The sequence below is a fragment of the Euprymna scolopes genome, chromosome 36, assembly GCF_053919585.1.
Source record: "Euprymna scolopes isolate OS-2025 chromosome 36, ASM5391958v1, whole genome shotgun sequence".
NCBI classification, from domain to species: Eukaryota; Metazoa; Mollusca; class Cephalopoda; order Sepiida; family Sepiolidae; genus Euprymna; species Euprymna scolopes.
In genome coordinates, this window is record NC_136517.1 from 8,948,866 (window position 1) to 8,965,902 (window position 17,037).

Genomic DNA, 17,037 nt, shown 5'->3' on the forward strand with positions numbered 1-17,037 from the left:
ATAGAGATTGAAAATTTTCTACTTATATTTATAATGAAACTTTAATTTATCCTAGACTTGCCAAATCTGAGCAAATTTTATCCATTTCAAGATTCCATAAAATTAAAAATTTTCAAACTCTGTGATTCTGCGTTTCATTTTCACAATGCTGTGATGACTTTGAAATATTTTGCTATTTTCGAATGATAATATTCCTGTTAACATTGCCATCATCTCAAGTTGTTTTTGATTTTAATGTTTGTTTTTCTTTTTAATGTTTATATTGTAATAAAATGTTCCAAATATCCTTAACCAAATCTCAGACATTCACTGGTTCCATCTTGATTGCTGTAAACCCATATAAAAGCTTGCCCATTTATGAAGAGGTAAGTGAAACATTTCTTTTGAAATTTTTGTTGAATTCAGTCATTTCAAAGTTGTTTTTATTTTTTATTTTTTTTAATCTATCTATTATATCATAAAACTCAAATCGTCTTGCTTGGGCGTTGAAACCGTCCATATCGGTTTATAGCTTCTGGTTTGAAAAATTCCACACATGCATAACTTACAGTATTATTGCAACAGTATTAACCAATACTATTTTCTTATGTTTTCATTTCAAAGTTGTTTTCATTGATTTTTTTTTATATCATAAAACTCAAATCGTCTTGCTTGGGCGTTGAAATCGTCCATAACGGTTTATAACTTCTGGTTTGCAAATTCTGTGCCTGCATACGTTAATAAAAACAAAGCCATGAAAGCGGTTTTTTTTTAATCGACATTTTTTCGCATTTGAAATATGCAAATAAAAACAAAATTGTAAATCCATTTTTCTTTTTTTCTTTTACGTCGGCATTTTACGAATTTTATTTGTATTTTTTATTGCAAGTTGGAATCGTTTTAAAACAAACAAACAAATATATTTACAATTTAAAGTCTTTTATATATTCTGTGATTGACAGTTTAAAAACGTTAAAATTACTCAGATCAGCTTGTCCAGTCATCGAAACCATGTTAATAAAAAGAAACTACTTAACTATCAACACATGATAATATCTGACTTAGCAATGGAACATAACAAAAAAAATCGTACAATAAGTAACTGTTACTAAAGGCAAGAAAAGTGACATCTCAAAACTATTTAATCGGTAAATCCTTTTTCTCATTGTAACTGTAACCAAACGCAATAGCAGTTACTTTTATTACGTATTTATTTGAATTCTTTGTACGATTTAAACTATTTTAAAGCCTATTTTATTGCATTAGATTCCGTAATTGGCAGTTTAAAGACGTTAAAATTACTTGCAAATGTTTATTAATACTTTGAAGATTATGCAAATAGGCTTTTTAGCCTGTTAAAAATAGGCAAAAGTTATAGCCGTTGATTTGTGATAACTGCTTTATGCCAAACTGGCTTTCATTAAGTCACACTTCTTAGATTACAAAACCATTCGGCAGAAGTGACGTCGGACAAATTTTAAGATATAGATGACCTACACTGTATAGCTTAAACTATACACTGCATAGCTGCTTTTTTTTTTTTTTTTTTTTTTTTTTTTCAAGCAAATATAAAAATAGAAGTTTTGATAAATTTTTACTTGATTTCCACTTAACATTTTCCTTTAAAATGACGACTTTATAAGTTTTCGGGTGTGCTGAAAATGAATACCGCATTTAAATCCTTTGCAAATAAGTAGTTTTCCGAATGTTAAACAATGTAATTTCTTATGTTAAAAGTGGTAGCCATTGTTGTTTGTGCAAGCGCACATATTTTTGGTATAATTATTATACTCACTATTCCATAGCTAGCTATGAGATATACTGACCAAACGGATCACGGATAGTCTAGTATAATTATAAAACACTGTGGATCTTGCTTGCTTGCACCTTGTCTTCAACGATCGGGCGATTCCATCTTTTAAAAATGGAATGACAGGTGAAATATATATATGCGCGTATGGGCATGGCTCAGAGGCTAAGGAATGAGGTAAGAGAGTTGTATGTTTTGGTTTTGATTCAAGCTGATGGCATCCAACTCATATATTATTTTTAGCATTGCTCTCAGTATTACGTATATATTAAGTTCAATATAATAATCGATAGAGAATGGGCTATAATAATAAATAGGTAATCTGTATGAATTAAAATATCATATTTAAGCGTATCTTGCGACCGGGAACGCTGAGCGGCCTGCTAGTATTTTATAAATATCTTGCAGCTTTAATTGGGAATGATTTCCTTGAAAAATATAGTTTGTAACTATTTACACTGTGTTGTTGAGTAATTTATTACTGTTAGATATTTACACTCGGTTATTTCCTCATGGATGTTTTTGGTGGGGTGTATTGAGTTGTTACAGTGTTAAAAAACATTTAAAATATACTGTAGGTTGTGTGTCTTTGTGGGGGGGGGGGCTTTGTCCGGGCGTAAAATACACTTAAATATGACATTTTAATTTGTTCAGATTCGTATATATTTATTATAGAGTTGTGATTTCCAAAGTAAAAAAAAAAGTACTTGGATGCCATCAGCTAGAATCAAAACCGAAATTGTAGCATTCAAAGCTGGTGACGTTACCACTGTACCAAGGTGACACGCATATGAACTGATTAAAACGATTTTTTTCTACTTTGACCCATTTTTGACCTCTTTAAAACTATTTTAACCGGCTAAAGACCTATAAAAGATCGGCCTATAAAAAATCCAATCATTTGAGGCCCCTAGCGCCGCTCTGCGACTTTTTGTTTTGGAGGAGATAGAGTTTGAAAATATGGAGAGACACAGACATATAGCTATAGACTAGACGTACCTGTGATCTGTTGTGCTACAACTACTCTTACTATTTATTCTACTTCAATTTCATTCGAAAACTGATAAGTCTGTCAAGAAATTCTTGCATAACTAAAAAAATTCTTTTATAATTTTCTCACAATTTATAATTGGAAATGATTTCATTTCTAATTTATATTTTTCAAATTTAAAAAATTTTTCGTAGTAGTCTTAACGTTTTTTTTTGTTTTTTTTTTTGTTTTTTTTTCTCTCTTGGACATCAGGTCAATTCCTTTGACTTTGGAATATTCAAGCTGTGCCTTAACACTTTTGCTATTCCTAAAAGACATGCATTTTGTAGAATCGGAAAAGAAATTGTCTCTCCATTTATAGTGGCTTTTAGTTATGGTCCCAAGCGTCTCAAACACAAAGGAAATCACTTGGACATTTGTACATTTCCATTCTCTAATTCCCATTGTAGATCTTGATATTTATTTTTTCCTGATCTTTCTCCAGCACTCTGGTATCAGAAAGACTAAGTCGGATTTGGAATATTGAAAAACCATATCAGTTTGTATGCACAAGTTGCAAAGAACTGTGGCACTTCCGGTTTATGCTTATGCCTGCCATTGTGGTCCAATTTGCATAAATTCCTGTGTAGTACCTGAGTGACCTTATGTCTCTATTTTTATAGTGATAGTATAGAGCCTTGTGACACTTTTATTTTCTTTCATTACACATTCTGCATATTGGTGATTTTGCAGATCTGTCAATCTAATGTTTGATGGAGCTCGTGCGAGTGGTTTGTTCCTGGGCTGCCATTATAGTGTCCTCTGTTTTTGATCTTTTGAGATCACCTCTTGTCCTCGCTTCCATACATGGGTACACATGCCTGATAGGTTTGCGATAATGCTCTGTTTGTTCTTAAAACGAATTTGAATGTAACATAGTGTGGACGGTTATATGCAAATATCGAGCCATAAGTGAAATGACGTCATAGTAAGGAAAAAGAAGACCAGAAAGTACTTATACATTATTGAATTTATGAGATTAGAATTGGTCTTCCATAAGAAATACAAACTTATTCCAACAGCAAACTTTGGATTAGCAGAGGTTTTTACCATTTAGTGAAAAATGACGGACATAATGCTAGATTGAAGGCTAAGATGCATTTGTTCTTTTTAATTTGAGGCATTTTTATTTATTTAATCACAAGTCGTGGCCACTTCTGTGCAATTTCCGCAAGCAATTCTGATGATCCTTGCTGCGTATGCTATTTACATGTCGTGGAAGTTAATTACGCTAATTATTGCTTTAAGAAAGTAATGGCAGCTCAAATTTGTCAGAATAGTCTATTATATAAAGGGTAGTTGCCTGTTTGTATGCGTGTTTGTATGGCCAGCTAAAAGTAAAAACTACAAAATAAGCACCCACAAAGTTGGTATATTTTTTATCAGAATTGCCCTGGATAAATTATTTCTAAAATTTAGAAAAAATGATTAATCCTTTGGGGTCAACTGGCTCATTTTTAGTCGAGAATATGTGTATGTAGGAGGAGGGGGGTTCATTTTTTCAGTCATTTTATTTACTAATCTGGATTTTTCGAGGAATCCATATATCTATAAAAGTGAAAATGTCTGTGTGTGTACATTTCCCTACCAAATAACTCTGTCAATTTTCGGTCTAGAGACTTGAGATTTGACATAAGGAGTCCTGAGATTTGGGAAAATCTTTTTAATTGGTTTTCGGCCAGAAATTTGGCTGTCAAGGGGTCACATTTCAATGATTTGACCTTTGAAAACTCTATCAAACTTCTCTGCCTATTTTGGGTCTAAACACTTGAAATTTTAAATGTAGGTTACTTGGACATGGATCAAACTTTATAATTTGATTTGAACCCCAAAAAATAAATGTTAAGAGGTCAAAATTGGGGTCAAAGTTTAAAAAGAAATTTGACCTCTACAGTCTCTACCAAATTACTAAGCCAATTTCTAGTCTAAACATTTGAAATTTTACATAAAGGGTATTCAGAGATAGGGCAAGCGTTTTAATCGGTTTGGGTCGAAAAAATGAGCTGCCAAGGGGTCAAAGTTCAAAATATTTTACCTTTGGGGTGTCTAGCAAACTACTCAGCCAATTTCGAGTCTAAACATTTGAAATTTATACATAACGGGTATTCAGATATGTGGCAAGCATTTTGATCAGTTTTGGGGCGAAAATTTGACTGCCAAAAGGTCAAAGTTAAAAGCGGTGACCTTTGCAGATTCTACCAAATTCCTCTGCCAATTTTGGGTGTAAAGACTTGAAATTTTAGATGTAGGTAACTTGGACATGGGTAAAACTTTTTATTTTGATTTGAGACCAAAATAATAAATGTTAAGGGGTCAAAATTGGGGTCAAAGTTTTAAAAAATTGACTTCTGCAGTCTCTACGAAATTTATCAGACAAATTTTGGTCTAAACATTTGAAAACTTACCTAAAATGTATTCATATGTAGGGCAAGTTATGAACAGTACATAAGGCCCGAGCAAAGTTGTTAATGTGTCAAAGTTTAATGATTTGATCTTTGATAACGCTACCAAACTCCTCCGCCAATTTTAGGTATAAACAATTGAAATTTTAGATGTAGGTTCCTTGGACATGGATCTAACTTAATAACTTGATTTGAGCCTAAAACAATAAATGTTAAAGGATCATAATAGGGGTCAAATTTAAAAAAAAATTGACCTCTGCGGTCTCTACCAAATTACTCAGACAATTTCTGGTCTAAATATTTGAAATTTTACATAAAGAGTATTCAGAGATAGGGAAGCTTTTTAATCGGTTTGGGTCGAAAATTTGAGCTACCAATATATAAATGTATGTATGTATGTTTGCATGTCTGCCTAAAAATATCAACAGAGGCGACGGATTTTCACAAGATCAGTATCATTTTGAAGCTGGACCCTTCAGACGACAAATACCGAAAAAGTGGCTAAAAATAATTTGTTCACCCTCAACTGGGAACTTTTAAACAGGGATGGGGTCACTATTTTCGCCGATATTTTCGAAAGTCCTCTCCTCTTTTTGATTTTCAAGCTTAATTTAAACCTACGTCACTTCTGGCTTGCCAGTGGTCATAACAGCAAAGACGTCACGTTTTTTTTCCCCCGTTCTTTTCCTCATTCGCGGTTCGGGTCCAAGCCTGCCTTTCTACTACCACTTTTTTTTTTTTGCTCAACACACATCTCCAAACACCCGGGGAATGCCTGGCCCCCGTGCTAGTCTATAAATATAAAAGCGAAAATGTGTGTATGTATGTGTGTTTGTGTGTCCGCTAAAAACTTTCGACAGGCAGAACAAAAATCAACAAACCCGGTATTATATTGAAGCTCTATCGTTCGCCCGAAAAATATCGAAAATTGGCCAAAAACGTTAATTTTTTCACCCTGAAATCGACAATTTTCTACAGGGGAAGGGGGGGGGGTCAACAAAAACTGTCCTCTCATGACGACGACCGGTTCTACGCATGCGTCAGATGACGTCATGACCCGATTTAGTTTAAATATTTGAAGAACTGACTAAATTTCATGTACGTCGTGTTAGCTCAGTTGGTTAGAGCGTTGGTTCATTATCTAAACGTTTTGGGTTCGAATCGTGGTGTGAGATGTCTTCTTTTTTTTTTTTTTTTTTTTCGATTTTTTAAATTTAAATATTGAACCAGTGTTATTTAAGCCATTTTTCACATAACGTTCGTTTTTCTGTTTTTTTTTTTACTTCGCTTTTTCTTAGGTTTTCATTAACACCCCCACCCCCGACCACACACCCAAAAACACCCGGGTACCCACCGATTTTTTAAATTTTAATATCGAAACAGGCTTATTTAAGCCATTTTCCCCATGTTTTTTCTTTTTGTTTTAACGTTCGTTTTTCTGTTTTCTTTTTTTCGATTTTTACATTTACCATCATTCGTTTGCCTTACGTTAGTTTTTTTTTTGTTTTTATTTCGATGTTTTGATTACACCCCCCCCCCCCGGAGTACCCCCCACTTAAATTTTAACGTTCATTTTTATGTTTTCTTTTTTTACTTTGCTTATTCTTAGGTTTTCATTAACAACCACACACACCTACAAACACTCGGGCAACGCCGGGTACCCCCCCCCTCCCCGCTAAGCAGGGTTTTTTAATGTTCGTTTTTCTGGGTTTTTTTTTTTTTACTTCGCTTATTCTTAGGTTTTCATTAACACCCCCACCCCCGCCCAACCACACACACCGAAAAACACCCGGGCAACGCCGGGTACCCCTGGCTAGTATTATATAAAAGAAAGTTATTTGTGTGTGTATGTCCAGCTTGAGGGGAATGGGGTGAATGAAGAAGAAAGAGGGGCTTGGGAAGAGGGGGAAAAAGGGGGGGCTGAAGAGGGAAGAAGAAAATAAGAAAGAAATGGAGAGAGAGATGGAGAGAAGTTTTAATAGAAATATGTCACTTTTTCCCAGAATAACGTCCGGTAGCCCTGCTAGTTCTTTAATAAGGAAAATAAAATGTTGGAGATTGAATTATATTTCTAGTTTTAATTCATTCAAACGTATAGAAATTATCAAGGTTGAATTGTTAACTTTATTACGTGAGATAATACAATCCAAATAACTTGAGAGAGAAAAAAAAATTATCATCGAAGCAGATTTCATTAAAATTTCTTGATGAAATCAATCTATATTAAATTATATTCTTATAATTGCTTTCTTAAATGAGACCAAATGAAATAAAAATTATTCTTCTTTCAATAAAATAATGGGAATAAATTCCAAAATAATTTCTTTCAATTAGTTGTAGGAATGTTTTGTTTTTTTTAATTTAAAAAAAATTTTTTTTTTTTTTTTTTTTTTTACTAACTAAACCTATCCGGCGTTGTTTGGGAGTTTATTTTTACTTTTAAGTTTTTATTCCGCTGATTTCAAATATGTGATTGATTTTGATTTGTTTTCTTTTTTACCATTTTTTTAATTTTTTTTTATTTTTATTTTTCTAAGTTAAATTTAATTATTGCATGACAGCATGTAAAACAAACGTTAAACCGAATCTGATGATGACATCTTTTGGTCATTAGACTATTAATTGAACCAAATTGTTATAAAACTAAAACCAACTAGCAGGAAGACCCGACGTTGCTTGAAATTGAATGCGGATCAACATTTCATTCTTCCTATATTTTTATTGTCATCAAAATCAGTGAAATTGTCTATTTTTTAATCAAATCGATTGATTGCCTGCTCTAGTTGGGGAGCAAATGCAGTGTACAGCAAAGATGCTTTAGATGTCTTCCTGCAGTGACTTAGTTCACAATACATTGTTGTCTATATCACACTCTAGAGAACCTACTGTTGATTTTATAAAATTACCTGTAAATAATGGTTTGAATTAATTTTTAAAATGCAAGTCAAGTATCATGGTTCAGTTGTGCTTTAAACAGAAACATTAATTTCGAATGCAGCCCTACTGTTAATTTATATGCTGAACCCTTCTACTTGCGCGCTGATAGAACTTCCCAAATGCACTTGTGATGTTAGGTTGTATAAAGGTGTTAACTTTGGTCAAAACCGGATTGTTTCTTTTTTAATCAGATTTTAATATAAAACTTATCTAAAAGTGCTCACAGAAACAAAGTACATTTGTGTTAACATTTTTTTTTTTAACTTAGCCTAGCCGTTTTGGTGTCCATTGGGAACAAAGTTGCATATACACACAAGGTAGAGATTATTGATAGAATGTTGTTTTAATTTCCGATTATAAAATTTGTACTTGTACTTGGTTTGGCTATCACCTGCTGATTTGACCGCATCTTGAATTGAGGCCAACCACGGCCAATGATTCAATGTTCCTGTAGTCATGAGTGCGAACCATTCTAGGTTTCCGACCATAAAGGTGAAAAAAGATCAAAATCAACTCAGCATCTTGTTTCACCATCTTGATCCAGGTTTTCTGCTATCCGTTGCAACGTTTCTTTCAGTTCTGCAGTGAGGCTGAGTAATGGCTTCACGGATGAAATCACCTGGTTGCATGGCGAAGGGCATGGTGAAGTCATCAGAGGCACCTTGTAAGGGTAGATTGGGTGAGTGAGGATGTTTTGGAGCAGTGTTGGAGACAAATTGCTGAGAGTGAACCCAGAGGATGTGGTGCAAACACTGATGGTCAAACACCTCAAGTTTGTGTTGGTCAGAGACTCTTATTAACCATTTTTCACCACCGTACAGGAGGATAGTGTGGACCAAGGTCGATTCTGAATTTCATTCTTAGGCTAATTTCGTGCCGGTACCATAAGCAGGAGTGAAGGCGGTTGAAGACAAAGTTAGTGTTGTTGATGCGATTGTGTACATCTTCTTCCCCTTGGCCGATTGCAGTGATTATGGAGCCAACGTATTTGAACTGGTCGATCTCTTTAAGGGTTTCTCTGGTGAGAGTTATGGATTGTTTTTCGGCTGGAAGGAATCTGCAGTCGGTACGGCATAATCACATTGACACACCGGTTCTTAGGTCACTGAAGTTTAGCAACGTTGAGTCTAGTCAGTACCAGATTTGTGACCAATTTGAGAATACCAGGCACTGTATGTAAGGGGACGTTGACACCTCCTTGCTAAAATTGCAAAGACATAACATTGTCATCTCCCTTAATGGGGATATACGTGTGACTGGAAACTGTTTGTGAATTTCATACTCCCAGGAAGCCGGTTAAATCCACCTAGGATTAGTGCCGCAGTTTAGCTTTCATTTTTTTTTTCATTTTCTGGGAATTTATCTTCATGCTGACTTTTGAGACAGTGAACTGCATCTAATTTATGGCTTGTTGGATGTAGCTGAAGTTGTTGCCCAGAATGGCAATGTCATCAGTTTTTTTTATTTATTATTTTTTTTAATTACATTTTTACCTCAAACAAGGCACAATGCCACTTTCGTGTAGGGGCTACTATTGGGGACATAAGCTACAGGAGTACTATGTAGGGAGTTTGGGCAGCAAGATGTCAGTTCACGTTACACTTGAACTTTTGCATGTCAGTACAGTTGGGGAAGCAGGGACCCGGAATGGAATTCCAAAGTCTAGCGGTTCTGGGGAAGAAACTACTAGAATAGAAGGCTCTCTTACATCCAGGGATCTCTACTGTGTAGGGATGGGATTTAGCTGATTGTTGGATTTGTCGAGGGTATTTAGGGGCACAAGTGCTTGCAGTTCGTCAGAGAATTCACCATTAAAATACTTGTAGAACAGGCAGAGGAATGCAACATTTCGTCAGTGGGACAGAGGCTGAAGTTTAGATGACAGTTCAGGACCTATCAGGTTGGCAACTCTCTTTTGGACCTTGTCTAGGAGCGAGAGAATAGTAGCAGATGCACCAGCCCAAATATGACAACAATACTCCATATATGGGCGAATGGTGGCCTTATAGAGGTACAGGATACTTTCGGGTGTTAGTTGAAGTCCATTATTTGAAAATTTGTTCCCACTGTGACACCTGAAAAGTTAGTGCGTTAAGCGTTATTCAATCAATGGCATAATTGAATCGGCATCAGTGATAGTATGAAGCCTTGTCGAACTCCAGAGCGGATGTTTAAGAGCTTGGATTCTGACTGTAGGTGCTAATTAAATTCCAACTCCTCAACGTGGTAGGAGTGGAGGCAATATGTCCCTGTCAAGGCTATGCTGTCAGAGCTTCGGTTCCTGGTTGGGCCACCCCTGGCAGATTGGTCTGACAAGGCATGGGTAATGGAGCTCTGATCATCAAAAGGTTTGGCACGCAACAGTGGGGAAATAGTCCAATAGGTGTATAAGTGCAACAAGATCAGTTCTGTCAGTCACATGCATATTCGCTAAGAATTTTAGATGACTTTCCATTTGATAGTTTAAATGCTTCAAAATTCTAAAAGCCAATAACATTGAGATTCAAAGCATGATTCACATGTTAAATAAACTCTTATACACATACGTCCATGAGAGTTTGAAAAACACATCTCTGTATATTTACAACAGTAAATGACGGTCGTATCACATTTTTAGGTCCTTCAAATGAATGCATTTCACTTTATTTTTATATTGTCATAGAAGAAACATGAGTTTATTTACATTTGGAATGGAAAATAAAGAAACAAAAAATTGTGTTGGTTAATATCATTCTGTAAATCATCTATTCTAGTAATCGAGTAGTGCATGTTCTTAAATTTAATTGAATTATAAATGCATTTACAGGTTTTAGAAGATCTTGGTGTTTAGATTATTAACTCCGAAAGAACCCCGTTTTCTTGCTACGTTTTAGTCTTAACTTTTGAAAATATTGAAGCAAATAATTTTCAATAATTTTAAACATTTTCTTTTTTGTTTTTTGTTTTTTTTAGAAACACATCAAAGAATACAGTGGCAAGAAACTCAGTCAAGTGGAGCCACATGTTTTTGCCATTGCGGAGGCTGCTTTTCAGCATCTGAAGAGCAGCGAGTTCAATCAATCTTGGATCATCAGTGGAGAGAGTGGGGCTGGAAAGGTAGCTAACCTTGTTCTGCATCCTCTTTTATATTAAAGAGATCCCCCTGTGTCCCTGAATAAAACTCAGAAACTGTCAAAGCTACACTTACAAAATTTGCATAATTGAATTTTATATCACCTCAATCAGGTTATGGTAATAGAAAATATATATATATATATATATATATATATATATATATATATATATATATACACACACACCATACTTTGGGGTAATTGTGCCAACCAGTTAAAAGTGTTTTTTTGGTAACCACACATATAAAGAGCACTTTTTTTAGTTGGCGCAATTACCCCAAAGTATGGCGTATATATATATATATATATATATATATATATATATATATATATATTTTTTTTTTTTCTAATATATATATATATATATATATATATATATATATATATAAACTGCATCAATCGCTTTATTGCAGATGAGTAAAATATCAATATTTCACTAAATATGTGTCACAAAAAAATAAAATTGTATCATCAAATGACTGCTTTAAGGTTAGTTATTTTCCAAAATTTTATTCAAATTCATGCGATATTCACAAAGTTATGACATTTTATTTATTATCAAGGAATTTCTACTGTCCATCGCTTTATTGCAGGTTTCTTAAAATGTTGCATTAAGGCAAAAATACAATCATGGAAATTTTACTTTTTATTATATTTTTCTGTTAAAGAATAATAATTAAAAGCACATCCTGGGTGCTAAGCCTCAAATAAATTAATTATTGCCATATTCACCATTTTTTTAAAATGCTTTAAACAACCTTTTGTCCACCGAGGAAGTCAACTGTTTGATCTGAAAAGGAGTTATCGTTCTGGCGACATCAACTACTTTCCTCCACAGGGCATCCTTTGAAGTAAATTGTTCTCCTCCCTCATAAACACCTCTTTTCAATATTGACCAGAGATGTTCAATGGGGCTCAGATCCGGAAAATACAGTGGCCAGCTCATGAGGGTTTCTTCGAAGAAGCCCATAGATTCAAGGAAGGCTGCAGTCGCTCTAGCAAAATGAGATGGTGCATTGTCATGCATAAAAATCATCTGAAAGCGATGTGACAATGGTAGATCATCTAGCCATGGTGACAAATGTTTATCCAAAAAGGCCATGTAAGCATTGCTGGTAAGTTTTTTTATACCCTCTGGAACTGAGAATGGTCCAACCAACTTATCCCCAATGATTCCCGCCTAAAACAGGATGCCTCCACCTCCCTGTTGGCGATGAAATCTGTAAGGGGTTGAAGTTCCGTTCGAGTTCCAAACTTTGGCCCATCCATCCGGACTGTCAAGAGTAGTAATGGTCGCATCTGTAAATAGGACACATTGGAAATCCATTTTCGTGTAATTCTGTGCCAAAGACATTAGTTTTTCCCTATGTTGTTTGCTCAATGGAGGCCTTGCAACAGTTTTGATGTTGCTTGCCATCTCATTCAACACATTACATCAGGCCTGCCTGGATCTTGGAGTGATTCCAGCTCTTGCAAAAATGGAAACACTGGTGCTGTTTGGGTTTCGGTTGACTTTCTTACGAATTTTTCGAATATCACGATGTAAAAGGTTTCTCCTAGTACCTTTATTCTTTTTAGATTTGGTGTTGGGGTTGTTCACGAATGAAGCCAAAGTTCTTGGATCCCTTTCCACCTCCATAGCTTAATCTGTGATGAACAATCCTTCTGCGAGTCCAGCAACAATCCTTTCCTTTTCAATAACCATTAATTGCCCCTTTTTTTGGCATTTTAAAAGATCTGCAATAGAACGATGGACAGCATAAATTACTTGATAATAAATAAAATGTCATAACTTTGTGAATATCGCATGGACTTGAATAAAACTTTGGGAAATAACTAACCTTGAAACAGTCATTTGATGATACAATTTTCATTTTTTGTATGACGTATATTTAGGGAAATGTTGATATTTTACTAATTTACAATAAAGCGATTGACGCAGTTTATATCTTAATCCTGGTAATAAGACATAAAAGTGGTGCAAAACTGTTCTGTTCAGTAAATTCATTTCATTATTGACAGTATTAACGTTGGAACAGATATTCTGCTAATAAAATCTATAATTCATTGAATAAATGCTAAAAAATTTATTAGAATTTGTTAATTCTATGATTGAAAAAAAAAAAAAGTCACGACATTGGTTTGTTTAGTCTCTTATATTTATTTGAGGGAGAAGTATGAACCCCTATTGTCTTGCGTTTAACTTTTTTATGCAATATTATCTTTTTCTAGTGTTATTTTTGATTTTGTAATTGTATTCATTTATTTGTTTATTTTTTTTGCATTTTTAGACAGAGACAACCAAATTTATTTTACAATACCTGTGCTCTGTTACAAATCACACTTCCTTCTGGGTTGAACAACAGATTCTTGAAGCGAATACAATCTTGGAAGCTTTTGGTAAGTTCCTCCTTTTTTTTGTTTGTTTCTTCATTAATTAAAAAAAAAAATTTTTTTAAGAATACTCCTTTTTGAAATCATTTTATTTGGCTTTTATTTTTAAGGTCCTTGAAAACCAACCCTTTTATCATATTTATAATCGACTCTTTTAACCTTTGTAAAAATAAAACTGTTGTGTATTTTGTGTTCTAACTGTGTGTTATTTAACTGCTTATTTAACTCACTTTTGTCCTCATGTTCCAAATGTCTCAACGGCCCGTAACTCATCTAGTGTTCGTGGGTGCGTGTGTGCGTGTCAACATATATCATGCATGTAACATACCTGTCTGCTGCTGGTAGCTTCTATGAGATTCTTAAACCATCTTGGGGAGCTGGACTTGCTTTAAGGACACAACATAGACTAAGACTTTGTAAGCTTTTATATATTTTATTCACTCCTAGATATGCGCCATAGCAGAAAGGAAGTGATCGATGAACTCTCGGTTTGGGTTTTTCTGTGTCTCCATTCTGAGACCCTTCATGGGAGACCTGTTTTAGCCCATCTGTCTTTGTCGGTGTCTCTGACCCAACTCAAACTATGCTTGCACAAACCGTGACACATGACACATCATGTCCGGTTTGTGCTTGCATACTTCTGGTGCAAACCCACCGGATCACAGAGTTTGATATGTTGTCAAAACATGACACGTTTTAAATTCTGTTGTCCACTCATCGATAGATAGATAGACGGATAGATAGATAAACAGATAATTAACTGTGTCTATCCGGTTATTATCGAACAAAATGATATCTCATTTATTATATATATATTATATATTAGTATATATTTACACTAGTGATGGAATGATGAATTGGGAATTGGAAAAATGAAAACGTTTTGGAATATTGAAATCGATATGAAAATCAGGAAAAATGCAAAAACAAATTCTTTTCATTGTTTTTTGTTAGTTTGTTTTTGTTTAAAACTTAATTTTCAATTGCTGGTACTAATGATAATCAATTATTGGTTTTAAACAACCATTACAACTAAAATCTATAGATCACCCCCCCCACACACACACAAGTGTATTACATATTATATGCACATATGTTTTTGTGTCTGAATAGCAAATCGGAAAAACAAAAAAAACAAACTCTCTATTTATCTATCTAGTTAAATAGATTTTAAAAGAATTGGAATTAGTAATTGTATGAGAATCAAGAACAATATTGGAATCTTCCTATCAAGAATTTCTACTAAAGCTGAGTAAATCCACATTTTGTTTCTAAGGTTGTTTTTTTCTAAATATTTTAATCTAAAAAAAATACATATTAAAATATTTTAATCTAAAAAAATACATATTAAAATATTTTAATCTAAAAAAAATACACATTAAAATATTTTAATCTAAAAAAATACACATTAAAATATTTTAATCTAAAAAAAATACACATTAAAATATTTTAATCTAAAAAATTACACATTAAAATATTTTAATCTAAAAAATTACACATTAAAATATTTTAATCTAAAAAATTACACATTAAAATATTTTAATCTAAAAAATTACACATTAAAATATTTTAATCTAAAAAAATACACATTAAAATATTTTAATCTAAAAAAATACACATTAAAATACTTTAACCTAAAAAAATACATATTAAAATATTTTAATTTAAAAAAATACATATTAAAATAATATTTTTGGAATTCAGTTACGTTTGAAAAAAAAATTCCATTTTAATATTTCATAATTAGCCATAATTTGCAATTAATTTACATTAAGTGACATCATCTCTTACAAAGTTTCTGTCTATCACTCTCACCCCCTCTCTTGTTCTTATATTGTTTGACCCCCACCCTCACCCCCACCCTGCTCTTATTTTCTGTTATCTATGTTTCTACCTTTTGTCTCTCTGCGTTTATTATCTATGAAGAGTGTTTCTTTCCAAAAACTTGCCATTTGTGAAATTTATCACCATGAGATTGCTTCCCTTCTGAATACAACATGGTCTTCAAATCCAATGGCAGCAAATATTTTTCCATAAACTGAGAATTCAAATTTCATCTATTCCCTTGATCATTTTTAACTGAAAATCAAGCCATCTCATATAATCTTAGCTTCGAGTGGCTTTTCGCCTTGATAAGTGCTTACTCTTTAGAATAAAACAAAAAATTAACAGTCAAAGGTGATAAGAAAAAAATGATTAAAAATAATGAAATCGTCCATGGTAAAAAAAAAGGGAATATCACTACAAGTAATAATACTATTTAATCCATAGTTGGACAGAGTGGGATAGGGCGATATCACAACCAGAAAGAGTCTAATTTGGGATTTGTCTTTTAACTTTTTTATTAACTTGCTTTGGCGATTCTGCGGAAGAGTGGGATTTGAAACGCATTTCGGTTAAAAACACGATCATGTACTTGCGTCGGGTTAGGATTCGAAATTAATATAAATTCTAAAAATTGCGACCAAAAATAAGTATTTGAAAAATAATTACAAATAAAAATAGAATTTATTAATTCATTGAGTTTTATCATATATTTTAACGTAGAAGAGTTGTGCGACTTATTCTGTATGACAAACTGATTTATCTCCCTTACTTTCAATTAAAATCCACCATTTCAAAATACAAAATGTCAGACCAGTATTATGTATGATTTTTTTTTTATGAAAACTAGATTAAGCACATCTTCTACTGAATCATTTTTCATATTTTGGGTGGAATTTATACTAATTTCAACACATCACGTAAGTATGTGACAGTGTTTTTACCTGGAATGCATTTGTTTTAAATTCCACTATTCTGCAGAAATGTCAAAATGAGTTTGCAAAGCGAGTTAATGAAAAAAATGAAGACAAAATCCCAAATGAGTCTGTCTGATTGCGATATCTTCCTATCTCAATCTTTTTATAATTATGGATTAAATAGTATTATTACTTGTGGTGATATTCCCCTTTTTTTTTTTTTACTACAGACTTTTTCAATCGTTTTATACATGCCTTTGTTTATCACCTTTAACTGTTATTATTTTTTAAAAGTAAGGAGTCTCTACTCTGCAGAAATCTGTCACATTTTCCTGCAAAAAATCAGACAATCCAACCTGAGCTCGATTGGTGACTAAACGGGTCACTTTTATTATTAATTAAGTTAATGATTATACAGAGGAGAGTGGAACGATAAAATTGTCGCCCCTAGAAAAGACGGCATGATTACATTTCCGTTTGATGAAAACCGGTTTGGTCATACATCAAGAACATCACCAACATGATCTCCCAGAACACCAAAGCCAGCCTGATTGCCGCCATCTGCCGAATATTCGCCAAGCTCCCGCCGGCGTTTGTGGAAAAGGCATGCTCCCAGTTCCAGATCTGTATT

General features: G+C 33.5%; 1 protein-coding gene across 2 annotated transcripts in view; it reads left to right on the top strand.

The window, feature by feature from the left end:
• The window catches only part of LOC145260324 (myosin-VIIa-like), a 965,294-nt gene that overhangs the window by 140,931 nt on the left and 807,326 nt on the right, over positions 1-17,037 (top strand). For both annotated transcript variants that reach the window (XM_080118214.1, XM_080118215.1), the window contains exons 3-5: positions 303-365; positions 11,111-11,254; positions 13,563-13,671. In XM_080118214.1, the coding sequence (XP_079974340.1) occupies positions 303-365; positions 11,111-11,254; positions 13,563-13,671 (316 nt within the window). The remainder of the gene's footprint in view (positions 1-302; positions 366-11,110; positions 11,255-13,562; positions 13,672-17,037) is intronic.